This window comes from Jaculus jaculus, chromosome 9, assembly GCF_020740685.1.
Source record: "Jaculus jaculus isolate mJacJac1 chromosome 9, mJacJac1.mat.Y.cur, whole genome shotgun sequence".
NCBI lineage: Eukaryota > Metazoa > Chordata > Mammalia > Rodentia > Dipodidae > Jaculus > Jaculus jaculus.
Genome location: NC_059110.1, coordinates 96,345,057 through 96,367,637, shown reverse-complemented (window position 1 = coordinate 96,367,637; position 22,581 = coordinate 96,345,057). Strand labels below are relative to the sequence as shown.

The window sequence follows — 22,581 nt, the reverse complement described above, 5'->3', positions numbered from 1 at the left end:
CGATGGACTTGGAAGAGGCCTGCAAGAGCTGAGATCAAATTCAGTAGATATCAAAACTTGGTTTGAGAGCCGGGCGTGGTGGCGCACGCCTTTAATTCCAGCACTGGGGAAGTAGAGGTAGGAGGATCGCCATGAGTTTGAGGCCACCCTAAGACTACACAGTGAATTCTAGGTCCACCTGGGCTAGAGCAAGACCCTACCTCAAAAACAGAACAAAACAACAAAAAAACTTGGTTTGGGGTTGGAGAGATGGCTTGTCAGTTAAGGTGCTTGCCTATGTAGCTTGAGGACCCAGGTTTGATCCCTCAGTACCCGCATAAGCCAGATCTACGAGGTGGCGCATATGCCTGGAGTTCGTTTGCAGTGGCTAGAGGCCCTAGTGTGCCTATTCTCTCTCTCCCAAAAAAAAAACAAACAAACCACCAAGAACTTGGTTTGACCACAGTGAGCCTTGTGGGGGAGGGGTACATCTAGATTCCTCTCCAGCTGAATCTAGTGGCCTCTTCCCTCCATCCTTCCTCCTCCCTGACTAAGTTCCCACAGTGCTGCCTGCCGTGCGGGGGAGGGGCAGAGAGGGGTGTGGAGGTAAAGCCTGGCTCTTGAGGCAGGCTCACGTGCTCCAAGGCAGTCCCTGTCCTCATGGTCAGCTCTCAAAGGCTTGGCATGAATAAAGTATGAAAGCAAAAGAAGCTCCAAGCCTTCCAAGGACCACCCAGTGCTTGATGGAGGCGGGGCCCCAGAGGCTTGGCTTGAGCCCCCCTAAGCGATCCCAAGGTCAGCACCTCATACGTCAAAAAGGAGATGGCAGGCTGGTCCTGGCCAACTAGGGAATGTGCCAGTACCATGAGCATGGGGGTGGGGCACAATGGAGAAAGTCACCCTGAGCAAATGAAGCAACTCCAAGGTGATTCTCCCCAAATTCAACGGAGCACTTCAGAGGGGTGCAGCTGCAAGCCACACAGGCCCACTAAGCGAGACGTAGGTGAGGGGAGCTGGGGAGGGCCGTGCAGCCTGGTGCCTGGGGATTCTGCTGGTAGACTTTAAAGTGCCCTCTGCAGTGGGCCTGCAGATGCCCCGGGTCAGGGGTGGGGGAGATAGCAAGAAATCACCCAAAGCCAAGTGGCTGGGCAGCTGTCTGTGGTGTGGACATTCCCATCTCTTGTTTATTGCAATCAGATACGGGGTCTGACCTGCCTACTCTCTTTCACACCTGAGTCCAGGCTCCCCTAAATGGTCAAGAGTCATTTCCAGCCTCCCCTCCGCATCCCTCCTAGTGGCTGCATGCCTTCTTCCACCATCTTCTGAGATGGCCAGGGCAGAGGGGGAAGTGGGCATTTAAGCCCCCATAACTATGTTTCTTTGCTCAGACCTCACCACTCACAGAAGGGCTGGTGATTCAAGGGGGCGTCTCTGGTAGGGAAGAGGCACTGAGGAGAAGCTTCCCTCTGGTTAACCATTTACCCATGTCACCGGTCCTGCGGCCCCTCCACCCTCTGTCTGAGCCTGCACATTTTCCACAGTCACTCTTCTTTCACGCTGGGGCATCTGGACAGAAGGGGCTGCAGGGTCACTAAAGAGGTCACTGGCACTTCTTCCTTGTCGACGACAGTGTGCCATACTCTCAGCAACTAGGAAACGTGCAGGGCAATGTCTGGGCCCTGAGCTTCCACGGCGGCCCCTCCTCTGGCTGGGGCTTGTGGGGGGGTGTGGGGGAAAGAAGCCGAGAGAACAACCCAGCTGCAATCAGATCTGAGACCTGGCCTGGAACTAGCAAGTGTGTCTTCTAAGCAGGACGATTATTGCCATGGGCTTGGCTGGCTTTCATTTACCTCTCACAGGCCACAAAACCCCAATTGGTCATTCAACAAATATTAACTGAGGCTCAGCTTGGCTCTCAGCCCAGCGCTGGATGCCAGGCAGGGAGAAGGCTGGTTAAAGGTAACAAAGACAAATCAGACTGGGCCCACAGAGCTGGTGCTGGGTCAAGACACCCATGGCAACGGAAGAGCTGTAGGGACCAGAGATGTGGCCCTTCCCCCAGTGACATGTATAAAAGAATCAGCCTGGCCATTACTAGTTTAGTGGGAAAGGCAGCAAACACTCCATGCCCAAGGTGAAGTGTCCTAAGAGCAGGTGGTGCATGTGTTCAGAGGGACACCTGCCTGGCCGCATGGGCAGGTCAGGCCCGTCAGAGAAGGGTACAGCGAGCCTGGTCTAAAGGGACTGGGTAGAGTGGGTGGGGGGTCAGGGGTCAGGACTAACATGTCAGCAGGGTTGGGGAACCTAGGAGAGGGAGAGTCCTGTGTTTCCACGTGGTGGTAGTAGTGGAGGAATCTGAAAGGGGACGTGGGGAGGGGAAGGGAGCTAGGTGGGAGAGGGAGGTGGGAAAGCTGATAAGACACTTGGGAAATCCTAACAAGGAGCCTGGGTGGGTGTCTTAGGCACCTGGCAGTTTCTATGTAGGAGAGTGAGCAAACAGTCAGAGCATGACCTCCCTCAAAGTGGGGTCCCCTTCCTCTGTTAGTGAACCCCTCTTCTGAATAAAGAATGGGTCACATTCTGACCATGTGAGACTGGCAAGATGTTCAGAACTGGTCTTCCTAGTGCCTAATTTTATACCCATTTTTATTCATTTTTGGGGTGAGATGCTGAGGATCAAACCCAGAGCTTTGTGCATGTTAAGTAAACACGTTCCCTTTGAGCGATGGCCTAAGCACCTTAGTATCTTATTTTAATCCCACATATCTTTTTATGATTTTACTTCAAGTCTTTCATTTCCTCTTTTAAAAGCTGAAGACAGGGGTTGGAGAGATTGCTTAGTGGTTAAGGTGTTTGCCTGCAAAACCAAAGGACCTAGGTTTGATTCTCCAGGACCCACGTAAGCCAGTTGCACGAGGTGGTGCATGTGTCTAAGTTCATTTGCAGCAGCTAGAAGTCCTGATACATCCATCCTTTCTCTATCTGCCTCTCTCTCTCTTTGCTTTCTCTTTCTTAAACAAATAAATGAAAAAATTGAAATATTAAAAAAAAAGAAAGCTGACAACAGGAACATCTAACTACCTGGCAGCATTGTGACCACGGGAGGACATTCGGGTGGCCATCGCTCCTGCTTTGTGTGACAGGGTGATGCTGAGTGCAGTAGGGACCAGCCCCTCACAGGGGGGAAGGTATTCTGCTCTCACACAATCTAAGGGATGAGGAGATGGAACCCAGACAGGGAAAGGTCCAGGGTTACAGTCACAGGCCTCCCTCGTTTTTTTTTGAAGTCCACTTGTAAATCCCACCAGAAAGGAAACACAAACATTCTTCCCAGTGGTGGTAGCTGGTGCTGGGAACCGAGGGGACTCTCAGAGTTGGCCTTTCCTCCCAGTGGAAAATCGCTAGGAATAGGCAATCTGACACTGGACTGAGACACAAATAGCAACACCCACGATGCCACCCCTGCGGCAACCACTGCTATCCCACAGTCGCAGCAGCAGCTGGCTCCCTCCTCGGCTTGGGTAGGGCTGCATGTGACCAGCCTGTGGGACAGGGCCCTATGGTGTTCTCTTCTCCCGCCCTCAGCGGTTGGGGTCTGTGTTTCTGGGAAGTACAGCTTTGTTTTGGTATTTGTTGTGGCCTGGACATGAAATGCCCTCCAGAGGCTCAAGTGTTGAACGCTTGGTACCCAGCTGGCGGTGCTATTTTGGGAGGTGGTGGTGGAAATGGAGCCTAGTGGGAGGAAGTGGCTCGCTCAGAGGATGCCTTTCTGGCCGTGCTTCCCACCACCATGAGGCGAAACCTCTGCACAAGCAATGGCGGGCTGAACCCTCTGAGGTCGTGAGCCAATGTCAGTAGTTCCTCCTTGGAGTTGTTCTCACGTGTGTTTTGGTCACAGTAATGAGAAAGCTAACTCACAGTGTGATGATGATGAATCTTGCCAACTTGACAGGATTTAGAACTACCTGGGTGAGACATCTCTGACCACATCTTTGTCAGCATTACCACAGAGATTTAACTGCAATACGGAGACCCGCCCTGAATGCACCATCCCAGGCTGAGTAAACAGGACAACGCGGTGGAACGAACACCAGCATTCGTCTCTCTCTGCTTCCAGATTGTGGACGCAATGCCACCAGCTGCCTCATCTTCCCGCTGCCTTGCCTTCCCACCCTGATGGACTGTATTCTTAAACAGCAAGACAAAAATAAATGCTTCTTCCCTTAAGTTGCTTCTATCAGGTATTTTGTTGTAGCGATGAGGAAGTAACCAGTGCATAAAGCATTCTAGAAAGACTGTGCCCCCGTGGGCAGGACAGTAAGCCTGACTCCCACTTGGTCCAGCTCACAGGTGGGAAGCTTGGAATGGGCGACGGAGGAAAGAAAGAGAAAACAGCTCAGCTGTGATCACCGCCTTTAGAGCTTTCACTTCTTCCCAAGTAGGAACTGTGACTTCCCTATGCTTCCCCAGTCTGGTGTAGGATGTAGCAGATGCCCGGAGAGCCTGTCTGCCTGCTGCAGCCACAGAGAAAGGATGTGGGGGCTACCAAGGAGGCCACCAAGAAAAGACACCGAAAGCCTTTTCGTAAGTGCCACGGAAGAAGGGGAAACCCAGGCCTTATGTGGGTACAGCAGAGGAGAGGCCCCGGGTCCCTGGCTGCATTCCCTGGATAATGACAGTGCTTGCTAAGGAACTAGGCACTGAAGGATGCAGCAACCAGAGTCATTCTCCAGAGAAGCCCAGAGTCCTTGGCAAGAGAGCTAGACTCAGCCAGAGGCTCTGCCTTGAGAAGGTGAGGAAGGTGAGCTAGACAGATCACCCTCTCCTATCTGGAAAGGGGAAGATGGAGAGGCAAGACCCTAGGAAAAGTAAGACAAGGCTGAAGGCTGGGTCACATGTGCTGCCACATTGGGCATTATGAAGAAAAGGGCCATTGTCACTCTCAAGGGACCTGCAGATGTTAACCCTTCCCAGGGCACCTGGAATCACCACTGTTTCAACACACTGAGGCTGAAAGACTATTTCATGGAAAGATCAGAGCAGCTAGGTGGTCGTACTTGGCAGGGAGTGGGACCCATGGAGCATGAGCCATGCTGGCTCTGTGAAGGTAGCATCTTCAGCCTGTAAGCCCTCTGGGCATGCTCAAAATAGGAACAGTATGGCTGACTAGGACAAGAGGGACCCAACTTCCACTTAGAACAGGCTCAGCCCTGGCTCTGTGAGCAGCTTTGCTCCACCTCATGCTGCCGGCCCTGTTCTGCCTCATTACGGAAACGAAAACAACCGAGCTACATAGCTAAGGACTGTGACCTCCAAAACTGCAAGCCAAAATAAATATTTCTTCCTTAAAGGGAAAGTGGGCGGGGGGGAGGATTTCAGTCCTGGAAAAAGGACACGAGAGACCCACACAGCTCACACTGCCAGCTCCTTTCCCCTATGGCTGTCCAGGGCAGAGTTCACCAGGACACAAAGTTCTCTGAGTTCTAGATTTTTATCTGTGATATGGTAAACATTCTAATAGCTGGCTCCCCCCTCTTTTTTTTTTAATTTTTATTTATTTATTTGAGAGTGACAGACACAGAGAGACAGATAGAGGGAGAGAGAGAGAATGGGCACGCCAGGGCTTCCAGCCTCTGCAAACGAACTCCAGATGCGTGCGCCCCCTTGTGCATCTGGCTAACGTGGGACCTGGGGAACCGAGCCTCGAACCGGGGTCCTTAGGCTTCACAGGCAAGCGCTTAACCGCTAAGCCATCTCTCCAGCCCATCTCCCCTCTTTTTGAGGCAGGGTCTCATACATCCCAAGCTAGCCTTGAACTTGCTGTCCAGCCAAGGATGGCTTTGAGGTCCTGATGTGCGTGCCTTCATCCTCCAAATGCCAGGCTTACAGGCATGCACCACCAAGCCTGGTGACAACAGCTACATCTTCTGAAATCCAGCGTGGTTGATCAGTTTTTATACAGACCACCATTGATTCAATTACCTACGTTGTCTATAGGCTCTGAATTATTTCACTACAGTCCTGTTTGTAACTGTTGTGAGCTGACCACGTGGTACCTTGTGATACGAGAGGGCTGATGTGACACCCTCACCATTATGCAAGAAAATGAAACAAAATGTCCCCAGCTCTCAGCAGTGGAGCAAACAGGAGTACTATGGAAATGGTAACTGCTAACGCTGGAGGCAGGATGAGGTCCCACATGTTGAGTGATTTAGTTGGATTGGGGTACACGTGTACTCATTGCATCACAAAAGCTCCCATTTCTTGAGACTTGACTTCCCACTCCCCTGAAATTAAGGGTGTCAGCAATGCCTTAGGTGCACATGGATTTTAAAGTCATGTTTTGCAAAGCATAGGGAATCAACGGATATTTGTTAATTCACTTACTGAAGCTTCCTGTACCTATTTAAAAACTATGTAACGTTCTGGGTTGGGGAAATGGCTTAGTGGTTAAGGAGCTTGCCTGTAGAAGCCTAAGGACCCAGGTTCAATTCCCCAGAACCCATATAAGCCAGATGCACATGGCAGCACATGCATCTGGAGTTCACTTGCAGTGGTTAGAGGTCCTGGTAATCTTACCTCCCCCATAATAAATATATAAAAATAAACAATGGAGTTCTACTCAGTGGTAAAGAAAAATGAAGTTATGAAATTTGCAGAAAAATAGATGGACCTGGAAAGGATTATACTAAGTGAGGTAACCCAGGCCCAGAAAGCCAAGTGCCACATGTTCTCTCTCATATGTGGATCCTAGCTACAGATGACTGGGCTTCTGCGTGAGAATGAAAATACTTAGTAGCAGAGGCCGGTAAATTAAAAAGGAGACATAAAGGGAAGAGAAAGGAAGGGAGGAGGGTACATAATAGGTTGATATTGTATATATGTAAGTACAATGATTGTGATGGGGAGGTAATATGATGGAGAATGGAATTTCAAAGGGGAAAGTGTTGGGGTAGGGAGGGAATTAACATGGGATTTTTTTATAATCATGGAAAATGCTAATAAAAATTTAATAAATAAAGAGAAAAAAATTAAAAAATAAAAATAAAATAAGGGTTGGAGAGATGGCTTAGCAGTTCAGGCACTTGCCTGCAAAGCCTAAGGACCCAGGTTCAAGTCCCCAGGACCCACGTAAGCCAGATGCACAAGGTGATACATGCATCTGGAGTTCATTTGCAGTGGCTAGAGGCCCTGGTGTGGCCATTCTCCCCTTCCCTCTCTCAGTCTTTTATAAATATATAAAAATAAAATAAGGGCTGGAGAGATGGCTTAGCCATTAAGGTGATTGCCTGCAAAGCCTAAGGACCCAGGTTCAATTCTTCAGGACCCACGTAAGCCAGATGCACAAGGTGGCACATGCATCTGGAGTTCATTTGCAATGGCTAAAGACCCTGACAACCCATTCTCTCTCTCTCCCTATTTCTCTCTATCACAAATAAAAATAAATAAATTTTTAAAGAGCATAAAAATAAAAAGTTAAAAAATAAAAACTATGGAACATTCAAAATATACTTCTCATGTTAAGAAGGAGGAAAAGCAAGCACAACCCTTTTAACAAACAAAAGTTAGTGGAAAGTCATCTTATAGCCTTGTGTGCTGAGTAATTAATATACAGTGAAATTTCAGAGGACTTAGCATAATGAGCTACATTATTGATTTTTCATGTGCAGGTCACAACTCATCAAAGCAGTATAAAGCCCAATTAGTGGGTCACAACACTTTAAAAATATAAAATAGAAAGGGCTGCCATGTACTTTCTTTAGTATTGTGAAGGTATGACTACTTAGTAAACTAAGGAAGTAAAATGTATTGATGGCAGAGGTAAGAGGCAAAGATTGAGCCCACCATGTGATCCCCAAGAATAGAACAGAGACAGTTAAGGAGATGGTGGGCAGAACTAGATGGAGACTCCCTGTGGGTAATATTCTCAAGGACAGAAAAGGACAGTGAGCTCAGGACAGAGGTAGTAACATCACTGGGAAAAGATAGTCACTCTTGACCTTGACAGCTAACCTTGCCAGTTCTTAGGAATCAATGGCAGCAAAAAGAGGCTACCTGAGGTGAGATGTGTTCACAATAATTTATCGGGGGCGGGGGAGGGGAATGGATTAGAGCTTGCACATAAGGCCGGGGTTTTTGGTATGGGATGTGGGAGAAGGCAAGCAAGAAAGGGACAGCTGAGCTAGTGATGGGAAGAGTTAAGGAGAAAATGTACTTAATATGGACCCAGGTATTTAACACATACACTCTATTTTTTTGGTATTATGTTGTATCTTTACCTAGACAATTACCAACACATTTGGGATAATTCAGTGTTTTGTTTATTTTAAAAATGTCACTTTTTTGAGCCAGGTGTGATGGTGCATATCTTTAATCTCAGCACTTGGAAGGTAGAGGTAGAAGGATCACCATGAGTTCAAAGCCACCCTGAGACTACCAAGTGAATTCTAGGTCAGCCTGGGCTAGAGTGAGACCCTACCTCAAAAAACAGAAACAAAAACAAAGTCATTTTCTAGAAAAGGCAATATTGAAAGGAATATGTGCAAAGCAGGAGTCAAGCTATTTTGAGGAAGATGACAGAGAGGAGAGGGGGCCTCAGGAGGCAGCATTTCAGGCAGAAAGGAAAGTCTATGCAAATTCTCGTGGACAGAGCTGCACACATGCGCTCAAGGTCTACGCAGACATGCAAGGATGGGTCTCCAGAGAGGGTACCACTGGTCAAGAGTGGCTTTGTATCCACAGGTAGGGCAGGCATGAGAGGAGAGGTTAGGGTGGAAGGATTTAAGTTGTGGGAGTGTGGATTTATCAGTAGATGCCTAGATAGAAGGTTCTGGAGATCAGGAGCGAAGCCAGGTTGAACAGTATTTACAAGTCATCAGCTTGTGGATAATGGTGGGAGGAGCCACTGGAAGAAGAGATTGCCATGTGGTGAAAGAAAAGGAAAGAGAATGAGCCCAAAGGTAAAGAGAAGAGAAGCCCAGAAAAGAGACTGACTAACCAGAAACAGAAGAAAAACCAGGAGCAGGGAGTGAAGCAAGCCCCGGGGAGACCTTGTGAGCCAGGGTGGAGGTTCCCAGACATCGAGTGATGGCTCCGGGGAAGACAGTGGTGGCTGGATAGGCTGGGGCTGGGGCTTGTTTTCCGTAAGGGGAGAGGGGACAGCTGATGGAGGATGTTTAGGATCTGGATGGCAGAAACCAGGAGGTTTCTCAAATGACAACTATAAACGCAGTACATGGTGGTTTGAATATGAATGCATGTCCCCCATAGCTTCAGGGATTTTTTTTTTTTTTGTGGGGGGAGATTTGAAGTAGGGTCTTGTTCTAGCACAGGCTAACCTGGCACTCATGCTGTAGACTCAGGCTGGCCTCGAACTCATGGCAATCCTCCTACCTCCGCCTCCCAAGTGCTGGGATGACAGGCCCAGTTTGCCTCAGGGATTTATGATTAAGGCTAAGATTCCTACTTAGTCTCCAGTAGACTGCTGGAGGAGGTGTCACTGGGGGTGGATCTCTTAGTCCAGCCCTAAGTGAGGTGCGTAAAGAGTGAGGTTTCAGGTCTGGCTGTTCTCGTTTGCTGGATGTCGGTGGTGTCCCTCTGCTATGGATCTGTGGACATGAGCTGGCTTCTTCCACCGTGACGGAATTTCCCCTGCGTTCTGTAAGCCTGAAATAAAACCCTTTCCTCTCATACGCTGCTTCTGATCAGATGTTTGTCCCAGCAATGAGAAGTAACCACAGAACAGTGTGAGACTAGACAGTGTAGTCAGAGATTTGAGGAGTTCAGAACAGCGTCTGCACAGAAGGAAATGGCTTGACTTTGAGATGAAGTCTGAGCACACGTATATACCGCGTAAACAGCAGTGTTAGGACCACAGGGCTGGGAATGCTTGCAAGAATGGAACTAGGCTAGAAGCCAAGCAACGAGCAGGGGCAGTGAGGAAATGCTGGCATGCTTGTGGTGGAGACCTAGGTCAGCAGATAGGAGGTGTTCAGGTGCCAACTAATTGGCTAGTAGGCACCACAGAGGGCTGAACTAATGCCTGTCTAACAGGTGGATCTCAAATTTTAGCAGGCATTTTAAAAGGTAGGTGCTGGGCTGGGGGTGTAGCTCAGTGGTTATCTAGCATGTGGGAGGCTGTGGGGTTCAATGGTTCCTAGTACCATAAAAAAACAAATTCAATTGCTGATGCTGACAGATCAGAGCTGGGTGGGCCCAAGACTCTGCATTTCCTTTCTTCCTCCTTTCTTTCTTTCTTTTTTTTTCCTTTGGCTCTGAGGATCAAACCAGGGCTTTTCACAGGGTAAGAGGTGCTCTACCACCGAGGTACATTCTCCACCAACTCTGCATGTCTACTCAGCTCTTGAGTAAGTAAGGGTGGTGCTACTGGTCTGTAGGCCACTTCTTTCAGAAATTAATTTCTTTTGGCTTAACAAATAAAAGTTGTATATATTCATTGTATACAACATGACTTAAGGCATAAAGACATAGTGGAATGCCTAACCAGGGCTAGTGAACACATGTCCTACCTCACATTCTTACCTTTTTGTGTGTGTGTGTGGTGAGGACGCTTAACACCTTTTTGCATAGCCATTCTTTATTTTTTCGAGGTAGGGTCTCACTGTATCTCAGGCTGACCTGGAATTCACTATGTAGTCTCAGGGTGGCCTCGAACTCAATGGCGATCCTCCTACCTCTGCCTCCCAAGTGTTGGGATTAAAGACGTGTGCCACCATGCCCGGCTCTGCTTTGCCATTTTTAAGAATGCAATACTATTATTATAGCCATCATTTAGTGTGACAGATCTCAAACTGATGCATCCTGTCTAATCCAAATTTTGTCTCCTTTGGCCACCAGCAGCTCCTCACCTCTCTGCTATGCATGGCACAGGTTTCTAAGATTTTACTTTACCTGTGAGGGGAGCTCATCAGCCCTGTGAAAGAGGTTACCAGTGAGGCACGGGAGCTGGCTGACTGGTGTTTTCTGGCATTTGGGGAGGTGCCTGACATGCCGAGAGCTTGAAACTGGCCAAAGGAATTTTTACATTACCGAAGGCAGGGCTTTCTTGCTTCCCTTCAGAGAGCTAGTTATTAACCATTTGCAAACCCAGCACTAGCTATAGTGAGCCACGCTATACAATGGGCCTCTGTGTCCGGGACCCTAGGAGAGAGTCTCGAGTTGGCCTCTGCTTCAGTGACATGCCGATAAGGAGACATCAGCCCCAGCTGCTCTATCGCATGGAACTGGGAAGGGACCAACTTATCTCTGGTGCATCAGAGTGAGCACCCAACAGAGGCAAACACTTGGTGCCACCCTATCTGTTTGTCTACGAGCCACTGAGAGAAGTGGGGCTTGTGGCGGAGCAGAGGTGCTACGAGGAGAGAGCTGGAAATTCCTGCCTGCTGTCACGACTGGCTCCCTGGCTGTTCCTGGCCAGGGTGGGCCTGGGCACTGGTGGGCTGGACTGGAGTACCAGGTGGACACTTTAATTTCTGATTTACTTACTGGCCTGAAAGAGGGAGGCAAATTTAAAAAGAAAACCACACACAGGCTGGACAGATGGCTCAGCAGTGAAAGGCACTTGCTTGCAAAGCCTAATGGCTTGGGTTCAGTTCTCCCAGTGCCCACACACAGCCACATACACAAAGTGGTGCATGCGTTTGGAGTTTTGTTTGCAGTGGCAGGAGGCCCTGGCATCATGCCTATACTCTCTCTCTCTGTGTCTGCCTTTTTCTGTCTCTATCTCCCTCTCAAATAAATAAATAAAAACATTAAAGAGAAACATATGCATCTAATAGTGGAATCTCTTTTGGTGACAGTTTGAGGAAGAAAATGAAATCTCCCTGTTGACTGAAAGGAGACTCCTATTTTCTGACCTATTTTCATGCATGAAGTTTTAATTTCCTCTCTCTTCCCTTTTTTTTTTTTTTTAATTCTTTTTACTTTCCCAAACCTGCTTAGGGCCACTGAGCCTCTCCTGAGTCCATCGGCTGACTGGCATGTGAATTCCTGCCGGGTTCCTCTCTGCCAGGCTGATACTCCACAGAGCTGACTGAATGCACCTGCCGAGCTGCCTGCTAGATGCCACTGAAGTGTCCACAGGGCTCTGAAGAAGGTGGCTGTGGCCATCACTGGCCCAGGCACTCTTAGCTCCTGGAAGAGGGAGGCTCCTGGGGCATGAGCTCAGGTACCCCAGCTCTAGTTCATGGGTGCTATGGCTTGCCAGGGACCCCCGACATGTAATGCAGGGCTACACTGTGGCCAAAACTCAGAAAACTTCTGCTTCTCAGGCCAGCTCCTCTGTGAGCCTGGACTCCAGCCTGGGAAGGGGCAGACCTGCCCATCTCTGATGCAGACAGGACAGCAGAGGCCCCAGGAGTCACTGTTCAGTTTGAGGTGTGAGGATGGGACCAGTCTTCGTGTGTGTGCGCACACACACGCGCACACATGCACACATGCATGATAGAGGGGCATGACTTGCTGTGGCTTTGGAGGCCCCCATCCCTTTTCCTTCCAGAAAATATAGGGATAGACTGAAGTAATGAGGCTGGGTCTCTGAACTCTTCCTCCCTTGTATCCATCCATAGCACTCTTTCAGGTGCCAGGCAGCAGGGGCAGGCCACTAAGCTATGGGGGGTGCTATGTCTCTGCCGTCTTAGTGAAGGAACAAAGATGCCCATCCGGGAACGGGGACAGGGGAGGGGAGCCTTGCTGCTGAACTCAGTGCTTGCAGACACACCCAAGGAGAGTGAGACGGAGGAACAGTGGCAGGCATGGCAAGCCTGGCCAAAGCTGCTCTGCTTCCACATCTTGCTGCTCCTGACCAGGACCTGCCTCAAGGTTTCCAGCTTCTCCTGACTGAGGGCCTCTTCCAAGGGGCAGTTCACAGACAATGATGATTCCAGAAGACTCAGACAAGCAAGAGAAGGGAGAGCCTGTAGCCAGGGTCTACTCGACCCCTGACCTCAGCAAGTTTTAATGAGGTCTGCCAGGTGGGCATGGACACAGGCTAGAGCAGCAGAAGGAGGGCAGAGGCAGAGAGAAACAGAGAGGGAGGGAAGGAAGGAGAGAGAGAGAGAGAGAGAGAATATCTTGGAGAGGGACAAGCAGAAGCATTGTAATTGAGTGGAAATGGAAGGACTGGGTGTGTGTGCACACATGCACGCGTGTACTCGCCTGGGGTAAGGCTCGCTTGTCATCTAAAGACATCTTCTGTTTGCCCCGTGGGCACAGAAAGCCACCCTGGCCCAGCTGGACTCTTAGAGACACCAGTGCGGGGTGAAAGGTGCAGGAGGACAGGCTACCTGGAAGCTAACAGAGCCTGCTCGGGTGACTCGTGCCCTGGCCGGTAGGTGTAGTTTGCAGAGCCTCAGGCGTGCAGGAAGGGAAGGTGTGCCCCTAGGTTTGCTTCTCCTTGGAGGGCACCTTTGGCAATGATTTCTACAGTACAGTTCTTTCTCTCTTCTCTCTTAGGCTAGGGACTTGAACCCAAGGCCTCCAGGGCTCTAACACTGAGCTGCTGCCTGGATCCATCACTGTATTCTCGTGGCGGTTTTCTTCCCCTCTGGTGTGTTTTCATGAGTTCCTTCAGCTAGGCAGGGGGCAGTTCTGCTGGAAATCCCCCCCACCTTTACGCAGGGTTTCCCCAACACCAGACACTTCTATGGTGGACGTCCCTGAGTGTTCGTTACAGAAACAGATGGTACAAGTGAACACACGCCCTCTCCCCACCAAAGAAGCTCTATACCCAACAGGTGCCAGTCATAAGCAAGTCAGGCCAGAAGTCTGATGTCCTGTACCTGCTCCTGATCCCACGACATCCCGGCTTGGTGACTCAGCCATAGCATCTGCCAGCCGCTCCCGGAGGCCCTCCTCTGTGTGCTCCATGGAAGACATGTGCCGTAGCCCGAAGCCCTCAGGCCAGCTCCCACACACCTCCAGCAGGGTCACGCTCCGGTCAAAGGTACCTGCGACACACACGTGGGACATATGTTGTTGAGTCCATGGCTTCAAAGGGCAGCTGTTCTTTTGCTCTACCCACCGCCCATGGCCTGCTGTGCCCACAAGCATTTCAGTCCTCCTTCTGGGTGGTGAAGGGTATCATGCCATGGAACAGGGCGTGCACTGCAGGGTAATCTGAGAGTGGACCTCCTGGGAATGACCTTCACCTATGTCACTGAGGCGAGTGGCGTGAAAACTGGTTTGGGGGGGGTGTTGGGGTTCCTCTGGTCTCCAGGGTCTGCATTTTAAGAACTGGGATGAGGAAAAGAAACCCTTTCCCAGGTTCAACTCAAACATCTCTGCTTTTCCCTAATTGACACAATGGGGGGGCTCCATTCGAAAGTTCATTTAAAGAAGGGGGTTACAGGCTGGGGATATAGCTCAGTTGGCAGAGTGCGTGCCTAGCTGGCATAAGGCACTGGGTTTGATACCCAGCACTGCATAAACTGGGCATGGTGTTGCACAGCTGTAATCCCAACAGTTGGGAGGTGGAGGCAGGAGGATCAGTTCAAGGTCATTCTCAGCTATAATGTGAGTTCAAGGCCAGCCTGGGCTATGTGAGACCTTGTCTTAAAAAAAAAAAAAAGAGGGGGAAGGTGTTAACTGGCTTAAGCTTTATAAAGAAGCTTTTTAAAACACTGTGTGCTGTATCCTATGACCTATGCTCAACCTCAGTCATAGTTGAAACTTGGTGAGGTCATGGCCAAGAATAAATGTGGGCTTGTGGCCGACTCTGTGCCAGAAACCGATGTGCTCATGCCTCTGTTTGGAACTCGTTCTACCCCACTGCAGATAGGCTCCCAGCCGCCAGGGCCATGGGCACGGCCAGGGTACCATTTCGGGGATACGAGCAATGCAACCGGGTGATACCATCTTCAACAAGGGTCCTTCCTTAATCCAAACCCGTTCCCGAGTTTCAAAAAAAAGTACACGGTGTTCTGCTAAGTGCCAAGATTAGATGTTACATGCAAGATCACTTCAAAGTCCACATTTAAACGACTCGGCTCCGTTCTACAGCAAGTCTACTGTGAAGGCTTATTGCATCCAGCTTCTCTTGGAAGGAGATGATGGCCATGCTCTGTTGCTTTAAGCACATACCATTTCCCCGGCGATTAGGTAACTGAATCCACTACATTTATTGGACTAGGTTCCTGCCAGCACCAGGAAGATGAGGAAAAAATGCAAATGCCGATGTTTCCCAAAGTTAAAAGTACATGAAACACACACCCTTTATCGGGCCTTGCTTCTCCCCTTTGATCAGCCGTCAGAAACTATCTTCCCGGGCGGGCAGGACTGGGCAGTGTCAGCGCACACTCGCTACCACTGACAGGTGGTAATAGAGAGGGTGCGAGCCTGGCCCCGGCGGGCGGCCCTGCCTGTGATAACGGCCGCGGCAGTGAGGTGATAACCGCCAGCAAACACTCCGACAGCCGGTGCCTCCATACATCAGCAAAGTGGGCCTGATAATCCTGAACTCCCTGACCAGACAAAGGCCCTTGGCCAGCCTGCTGGGATTTGGATGTGTGGCCAGGATCACCGCTGGCTCCTGAATTTCATCAGGCAAGTTTGGCTTTGATTTATTTCTCACCTAATTGTGGAGTAGATTCCTGGCAGGGGGAGAGTGGCCAGGGTGGATCAGTGAACTTCCTTCCCTAAGTTGGAGCTGGCGGGGTGGGGTGGGGGGCTGTTGCTTGGAATCAGCTTGTCAGGTGGGACCCCAGCATGGGGAGCTGCCCTGTCCCACCTTCTGTCTCCATCAGGTCAGGTCAGGATGTAGGTCTGGAGAGCCAGGCACTGGCAATTAGAGGTGGGGTGCTGAGTGTCACCGATCCTCCAAAGGCCTAAGCTGAACAGCAGCCAATGTGCTGGAAGGAACCAAGGCCACAGCTAACACTCCAATGTTAGCAACAGCTCGTGTCCCCAAGGGCACCCAGGCTGAGGACAGAAACAAAGCTTGTGGTTCTATGAGAACTTACTAAATGAAATTGGGTGAGGCCCTCTAGCTCCTTGGACCGTGTCAGGGGCAGAACTTATGGAAAGTCTTGGGCCTAGCTTCTCTCTGCTCCTGTCTCCAAAGAGCAAAGGGATCTGGCAAAGGACTTCACAGGTGACTGGGCTTCCTCCGGCTCATCTTAGGAGACCAAGAGCCAGAGATTTACTGTTGTCCCAGAGGATTGGCCTGGGACACCTGAAAGTCGCCTATAGTGACATGGGGAAGGAAGGTGAGGAGACAAGGTCGTCTCTTCCTCTCTGTATAACCAGCTTCCTAACAGGCTCTAGAGCCTGGGATCCTTGAGGGGAGAGTTGCCACTCTCTAAGAGCAGGATGCCTGCCTCCAGAAAGAACTTGGTTCATATTGTCCTTATTGCTCAGGGTAGAGGTGTGTGTGGGGGACTCTGGACTCAGGGACAAGAGGGGAGCAGTATTGGAAGTCAAAGCCAAGGCAGGGAGAAAGTAGAAAAATTTTGCAAGAAGGATTTGGGTGAAGAGCAAAACAAAACAAAAACAAGCAAGAAGACAAAGGGCTCAGGTAAGAGGGTGGCTCAGTTCATGGCAAGTGGAGGAAGACGTGTTACTTTATGCATGTGTGAGCATGGTCATGTGTGTGCTTTGCTTTGCTTTTCAGGCAGGCGCTGGCTCTGTAGCCCAGGCTGGCCTCGAACTAAGCAGTATTTCTGCTCTGGCCTCCCCAGCGCTGGCTGTGCAGGCATGCAGTGGCTACATGATACCTGGAGAAGAAACACAGCAATGGCGGTACAATCAGGCATCAGTGGAGACGTGGGTAACGGAAATTGGCGTGGACTGCAGCGCGCGCTCGGACCCGTCCTGGCTGCAGAACTCCAGGCATGAGCTTAGGTTGCTCATCCAAGGGCAAGGAACAGCAATGCAGCCACAGAGGGCTGCTGCAGGGGACTGGGCAGGAGCAAAATAAAAGCACCCAACACGTGTGAGTGCTGCGTACCTAACAGGTATATTTGTGAGCATGTCAATAACATGGCTGAGCACTTGTCTAACATGTGTGAGGCCCTGGCTTTGATCCCCAGCACCTCAAACAGTGACGGCAATGAGGATACCAAGCAAGCACCTTTCTTTCACTGGAGGCAGTGTCACCGTTTGTATTTATTTATTTACTTATTTATTGTATAGAATGTGTGTGTGTGTGTGTGTACATGCTACATGTATAAGTATGAACAGCTCTGTGGCGGCCAGAGAACGTCATATGTCCTCCTCTATCGCTCTTCTGCCTGGACAGGAGCCTCTCACTGGACCTGGACCTGACTGGTTAGTCCTACCAGTAAGCCCCAGCAGTTCTCCAGTCTGCATGCCCCTCCAGTGCTGCGGATACAGGCATGCGCAGCTCTGCCTGGCTCTTCACGGAGGTGCTGGGGACCGAACGCGGGTCCTCACGACTGCATAGCCAGCACTCTTCCTTGCTGAGCCGTCTCCCCGGCTGGCCTAGCATCACAAACTTTAACCATCACGGTGACCCTGAGCAGGGGTACAGACGCCAACCACCCTAAGTTACGGAGAAGAGCTGGAAGCTCAGAGAGATTAAGTGGCGGGTTCAAAGTCTGTGAATGACAGATCTGGAACACTGCTCTCCGGTCTCAGCGTGGAGCTTGTTCCGTCAGCTCCCACCCTGCACCCCTTAGCGGCGCCCGCAGCGCACACCTGTTACAGGCAGAAATCACCTCTGTCTTTCCTAACGCATGCTGAGAACACCTGTCACCTTCAACCAATGCCTTTTAAAACCTTCCCACTTTTTGTTTTAAAGATTTTATTTTTATTTATTTATTAGAGACAGAGATACACAGAGAGAGAGAGAGTGAGAATGGGTATGCCAGGGCCTTCAGCCACTGCAAATGAACTCCAGAAGCATGCGCTATCATGTGCATCTGGCTTATGTGGGACCTGGAGAATCAAACTTGGGTCCTTAGGCTTTGCAGGCAAGTGCCTTAACCACTAAGCCATCTCTCCAGCCCAGCTTTCCCACTTTCAACCAGCCCCTGTCCCTCACAGTATCACAGTCACGATAACGAGTCTCCCTGTCTGCTGGGTGGCACTCAAGAGAACACAAGCCCACAGAAGGCCTAGCATGGGCATGGCTAGGAAGTTGCGGGAAGGAGGTGGTAGATCAGAAGCCCCCAGCAAAGGCACTCTCCATCATTTCAATTGCCCTGAATGTTGCAGAGAGGGGACAGTGAGAGGTCCCGTTCACCCTGCTGGAAGCAGGCCCCACGGCAGCTCTGGAGTACCCACTTCCTGCCCTTGCCCTTCTCCACTCACGGTCAAGAACAGCACAGGATCCTGAAGCCTCCCCGTGCTGAAGTAAAGCAGTGCTGTAAGTATATGGGCATCAGCAGGCTGGCCCATGCCATGCCATGCCATGCCATACCAGAAGGTACTCATCTAGTGCAGACTGATAACCAAGCTACTGGAATAATGCAAAGTCTCTCGTGCCCATTTCACTTAACTCACATAGTCATCAAGTAACGACTATTGCCATTCTGACAGGAGGCAAGCATTGTTCTGAGACATGAAGAAAGAACGTGACCCCCCCCAAAAAGGAACCAACTGAACAACCCCCCCAATAAAACACAGGAGCTCATGGTCCTTCAGAGAACTCTGGAAGCCTTTTCCAGACTTGCCCCGCCCCCGAGTTTGAGAGACAAAAGGTAACTGGTTCTTGCTGCCATTGTCGCCTGAGAGCCCTTCCTTCCGGGCTGTCTCCTACTCTGCTAGTCTCTGAATAACCATTTCCAGGGTTGAGATTAAGTCTGTACTGCTCAATGAAACCCTGAGCAACTACCTGAGAGCTAATAAATGCTGTGCCCCAAACTCTGCCAGTGTAAAAGGTTCTGTACCCTTTGGCGTGGAGCTGGTAACGCTGTGAGTACGCGTGGCCCATGAAACAGGGCTTCCCTCATGTATTCTCACCGGCAGGTCAGCTGAGACCAAAGTCTCCAGTGGTGCCTCCAACCCTCTATCCCAACCTCCCAGATCCCCAAGACCCTGTTCCTTCCACACATTAATGTTTGGCAGGCGTAGGAAACTAAGTGTGTCCTTTGTCCATAGCCCATGATGATATTAATCTGTCCTGTGTTCATAAATTTGTTTGAAATTGAAATGAGTCATTTTCTTCTATGACACTGTTAAATAGAGTAGGAAGCTGGGTTAATTTGCTAGATTGTAAAACTAATATCCAATGGCTTAGTGCCTTTTTATGAGTATTATTTGTACTTGCTTAAGCAATAATGATGAATAAGTGGTTGATTATTTTTTTAAATAAATACATTCTAGGATGAAATGCAAAGATATCCAGAGAGCAAAATGCCTAACTTATAGGTACAATATTTAGTAAAAGGGACAAAAGCAATTCATGATTACTTAAACGTAAAAAAATAAAATATATGCATTTGAAGCTCAAGATCTGACCTCCAGTACTGCAAAAACAAAGCAAAATAAAAACTAGAAGAGGGCTGGAGAGCTAGCTCAGCAGCTAAGGCTCTTGCCTGAAAAGCCTAACAACCTGAGTTCAGTTCCCTAGTACCCACATAAAGCCAGCTGCACAGGGTGGCAAATACAATTGGAGTCCATTTGCAGCAGCTAGAGGCCTTGACACACTGGTTTCTCTCTCTCTCTCTTATTCCTCCCTCTCTGCCAGGTATGGTGGCACACGCCTTTAATCTTAGCAAAGGTAGAAGGATCGCTGTGAGTTCAAAGCAACCCTGAGACTACATAGTGAATTCCAGGTCAGCCTGGGCTAGAGTGAAACCCTACTTCAAAAAACAAAAAACAAAACAAGACAAAGAAAACCCAAAACAATTAGAAGATAAAACAATGTGTGCATCATTCCTATGGTCATACCCCCATGCTGTTCACATGAAGCTTCCCTTCCAAGTAGTTTAGGATTCCTCCACAAGGGAAGTAAGCCAAAGATTCTATCCATCACACTACTTAAAACGGACTTGTGCATTGATTAGGGTCACCTGAGAAATGTGAGTTGCTCCAGGGCCGACACTCTGTGAATTGGGTACCACAGCCTCACAGAAAATAGAACTAAGACTAACTATAAGGAACAGGGAATGAGATGGTAAGTACATAGAAAACAAAGTCATAATTTCATTCGGCCACCTTCTGCGATTGTATTTTAGAGTTGGAGATTCTGGGATTTGGATAAAAGCAAACAGAGGATCTGGGATAGCCCAGGAAGCTGGTCTTCTGCAGGTGAGCTTTCGGCATCCTGCCTCCCGGCTTGGGAGTCCTGTTCTTCTTTTCCCCAGAGGAGGAGTGGGTCAGGTTCTTGGGTTTCACACATCCATTAAAGGCATGCTCTGACAGATGGGAGGCTGGCTGCTCAGCTCAGGGGGGTGCATGGAGTCTACTGCCTTTTGTGCTATTGTCATGGGGCCTAGGAAGCCTGGGGTGGAAATGAAGTGGGTCAGGTGGGATGCTCCTTCATCCCAACAGTGTCTAATCACACACCCTTGCTGTTAGCGTCACTTGGATTTAGCCAGGGTTGGGACTTTATGGAAAGACTGCTGAAGGCCACATACTCAAAGCAGAATTTGCACTGAGTAATGTTGTAAGACATCAACCCTTCCAGGCGAGCTCATCAAGAGAATGCTGGTGCCTCCTTCCCTCACTCACCCAACTTCACCAACTTCACCAGCCCAGATGAGGAGGTTGGTTATCTACAGCAATGGTCAATTTTTATGTGTTAAGTTGATTGGGCTAAAGGATGCCCAGATGGCTGTAGAACATCTCTGGGTGTGTCTAGAAGGGTGGTTCTGGAAGAAAGGACCAAGGGGACCCTCCTTTACCAATGTGTGTGGTATATATATCCCATTGAGGGCCTGTGGTGGTTTGATTCAGGTGTCCCCCATAAACTTTGGTTTGGAATGCTAGGTTGCCAGCTGATGGAGGTTTGGGAATTAATGCCTCCTGGAGGTGGTGTATTGTTGGTGGTGGGCTTATAAGTGTCAAAGCCAGTTTCCCCATGCCAGTGTTTGGCACACTTTCCGGCTGCTATTTACCATCTGATATTGCCCAGGAGGTGATATCCACCCTCTGCTCATGCCATCGTTTACCCTGCCATCATGGAGCTTCCCCTTGAGTCTGTAAGCAAAAATAAACCTTTTTTCCCCCCACAAGCTGCTCTTGGTTGGGTGATTTCTGCCAGCAATGTGAACCTGACTGCAATAGAGCCCAAGTGTAACACAAAGGTGGAAGACAGGAAAATTTGTTTTCTCTCTATTTGAGCTGGGACAGGTCTTCTCCTGTGCTTAGAACTAGGTTTCCCCAGTTTTCTGGCCTCCAGGCTCTGACTGGTCCTAAGGCCTCTGGAGGTGGATCAGGATTTATTCCATTAAAGTCCTGGGCGTCGGGTCTTTAGCTGACCACTGGCTTTCCTGGTTCTCCAGGGTACTTCTTAGCTTCCACAATAACATGAGTAAAATCCCATAACACATCTCTGTATGTCTCTACAATCCACCACTGGTTCTATTCCTCTGGATATATCCACATGCACATTTCAATGTATGTCATTTCTAACAGACTGGCTTACTATAGGAGACCAGTTAGGGTGAGATTTTACAAGGACTCCATCTTTTCCTCCCAATCCTCTAGGTTGGTTGCATAAATAACTCTAGTCACACACTGCCTAGAGAATGGATTATGAGTAAACACCTGGAGGTCATAACTGGAATTCTCCCTATAACTTTTCTGGTTATCAAGGGCAGGTCACCAATCCCCTCTGGTAACTCCTAGTTAAGGGGCTCCCACTGGCACTAATGGTTTCAATGTCACTGACAATAATAGTCTTACAATAATAGTCTTATGAACTGAGGGTGAGATGATACTTGAGGTATTTTAAGGTAAAGATACCAAATTTCATTTTCTATAAACCACCTAATATAATCGGGCAGCAATGTCATCAAAGTTTTGTTTTTACTCAAGTAAAGGCACACAACACCTAGGTTCGAGTATCACTTCCTTTCTCACTACCTGGCCTGAGGGTATCATTCCCCCAACTGGGACCTTGGTGTTCTTCCTTACCATGGTGGGTTGGATAGCGTCTCACCTCTCAAAGATCCGTTCAGCGGCAGATTCTGCATGGGAACTTACTTGGAAATAGAGTCTTTGCAGATGTGATTAAGGATCTCAAGATAAGATCATGCTTCATTAGGGTAGATCCTAAGCTCAATGGTTGGTGTATTTATGAGAGAAAGGAGATCATAGACACAGGGGGAAGGTGGCCATGTGGAAACAGAGATGCCAAGGGTTCCACAAGCTGGCAGAGTTTCCCCTCCCCCTACTCAGGAAGTTGAGAGGGAGTATGACCCTGCAAGTACCTTGATTTTGGACTTCTGACCTCCAGAAAGAAAAGAAAATACATTTCTCTTACATTCAGGGTAATTTCTTACAGTCACCCTTGGAGAATAATATACCAGTAACCCAGGGTTGCTGTGAATAATGGATCAAATAGTTTGACTTAGAGAGACAGAGGCAAAAGTTATGGAAGTCCATTGTTTTGGAGTGAACTCTCACACTAGGCTCCCAAAGAGCAGACCAAGTCAGAATGTAGTCATTCATGCTCAG

At 49.2% G+C, this 22,581-nt stretch overlaps 1 protein-coding gene and 1 long non-coding RNA gene across 4 annotated transcripts in view; one reads left to right on the top strand and one right to left on the bottom strand.

The window, feature by feature from the left end:
• Bcas3 (BCAS3 microtubule associated cell migration factor) overlaps nt 1-22,581 on the bottom strand; it is a 664,126-nt gene that overhangs the window by 12,907 nt on the left and 628,638 nt on the right. For all 3 annotated transcript variants that reach the window (XM_004664529.2, XM_004664531.2, XM_045159846.1), the window contains one exon: nt 13,779-13,946. In XM_004664529.2, coding sequence (XP_004664586.1) covers nt 13,779-13,946 — 168 coding nt within the window. The remainder of the gene's footprint in view (nt 1-13,778; nt 13,947-22,581) is intronic.
• LOC123463610 lies at nt 11,986-15,386 on the top strand. The gene is made up of 3 exons (XR_006639022.1): nt 11,986-12,166; nt 13,734-13,942; nt 14,773-15,386. It is a non-coding gene; the product is annotated as an uncharacterized LOC123463610 (long non-coding RNA).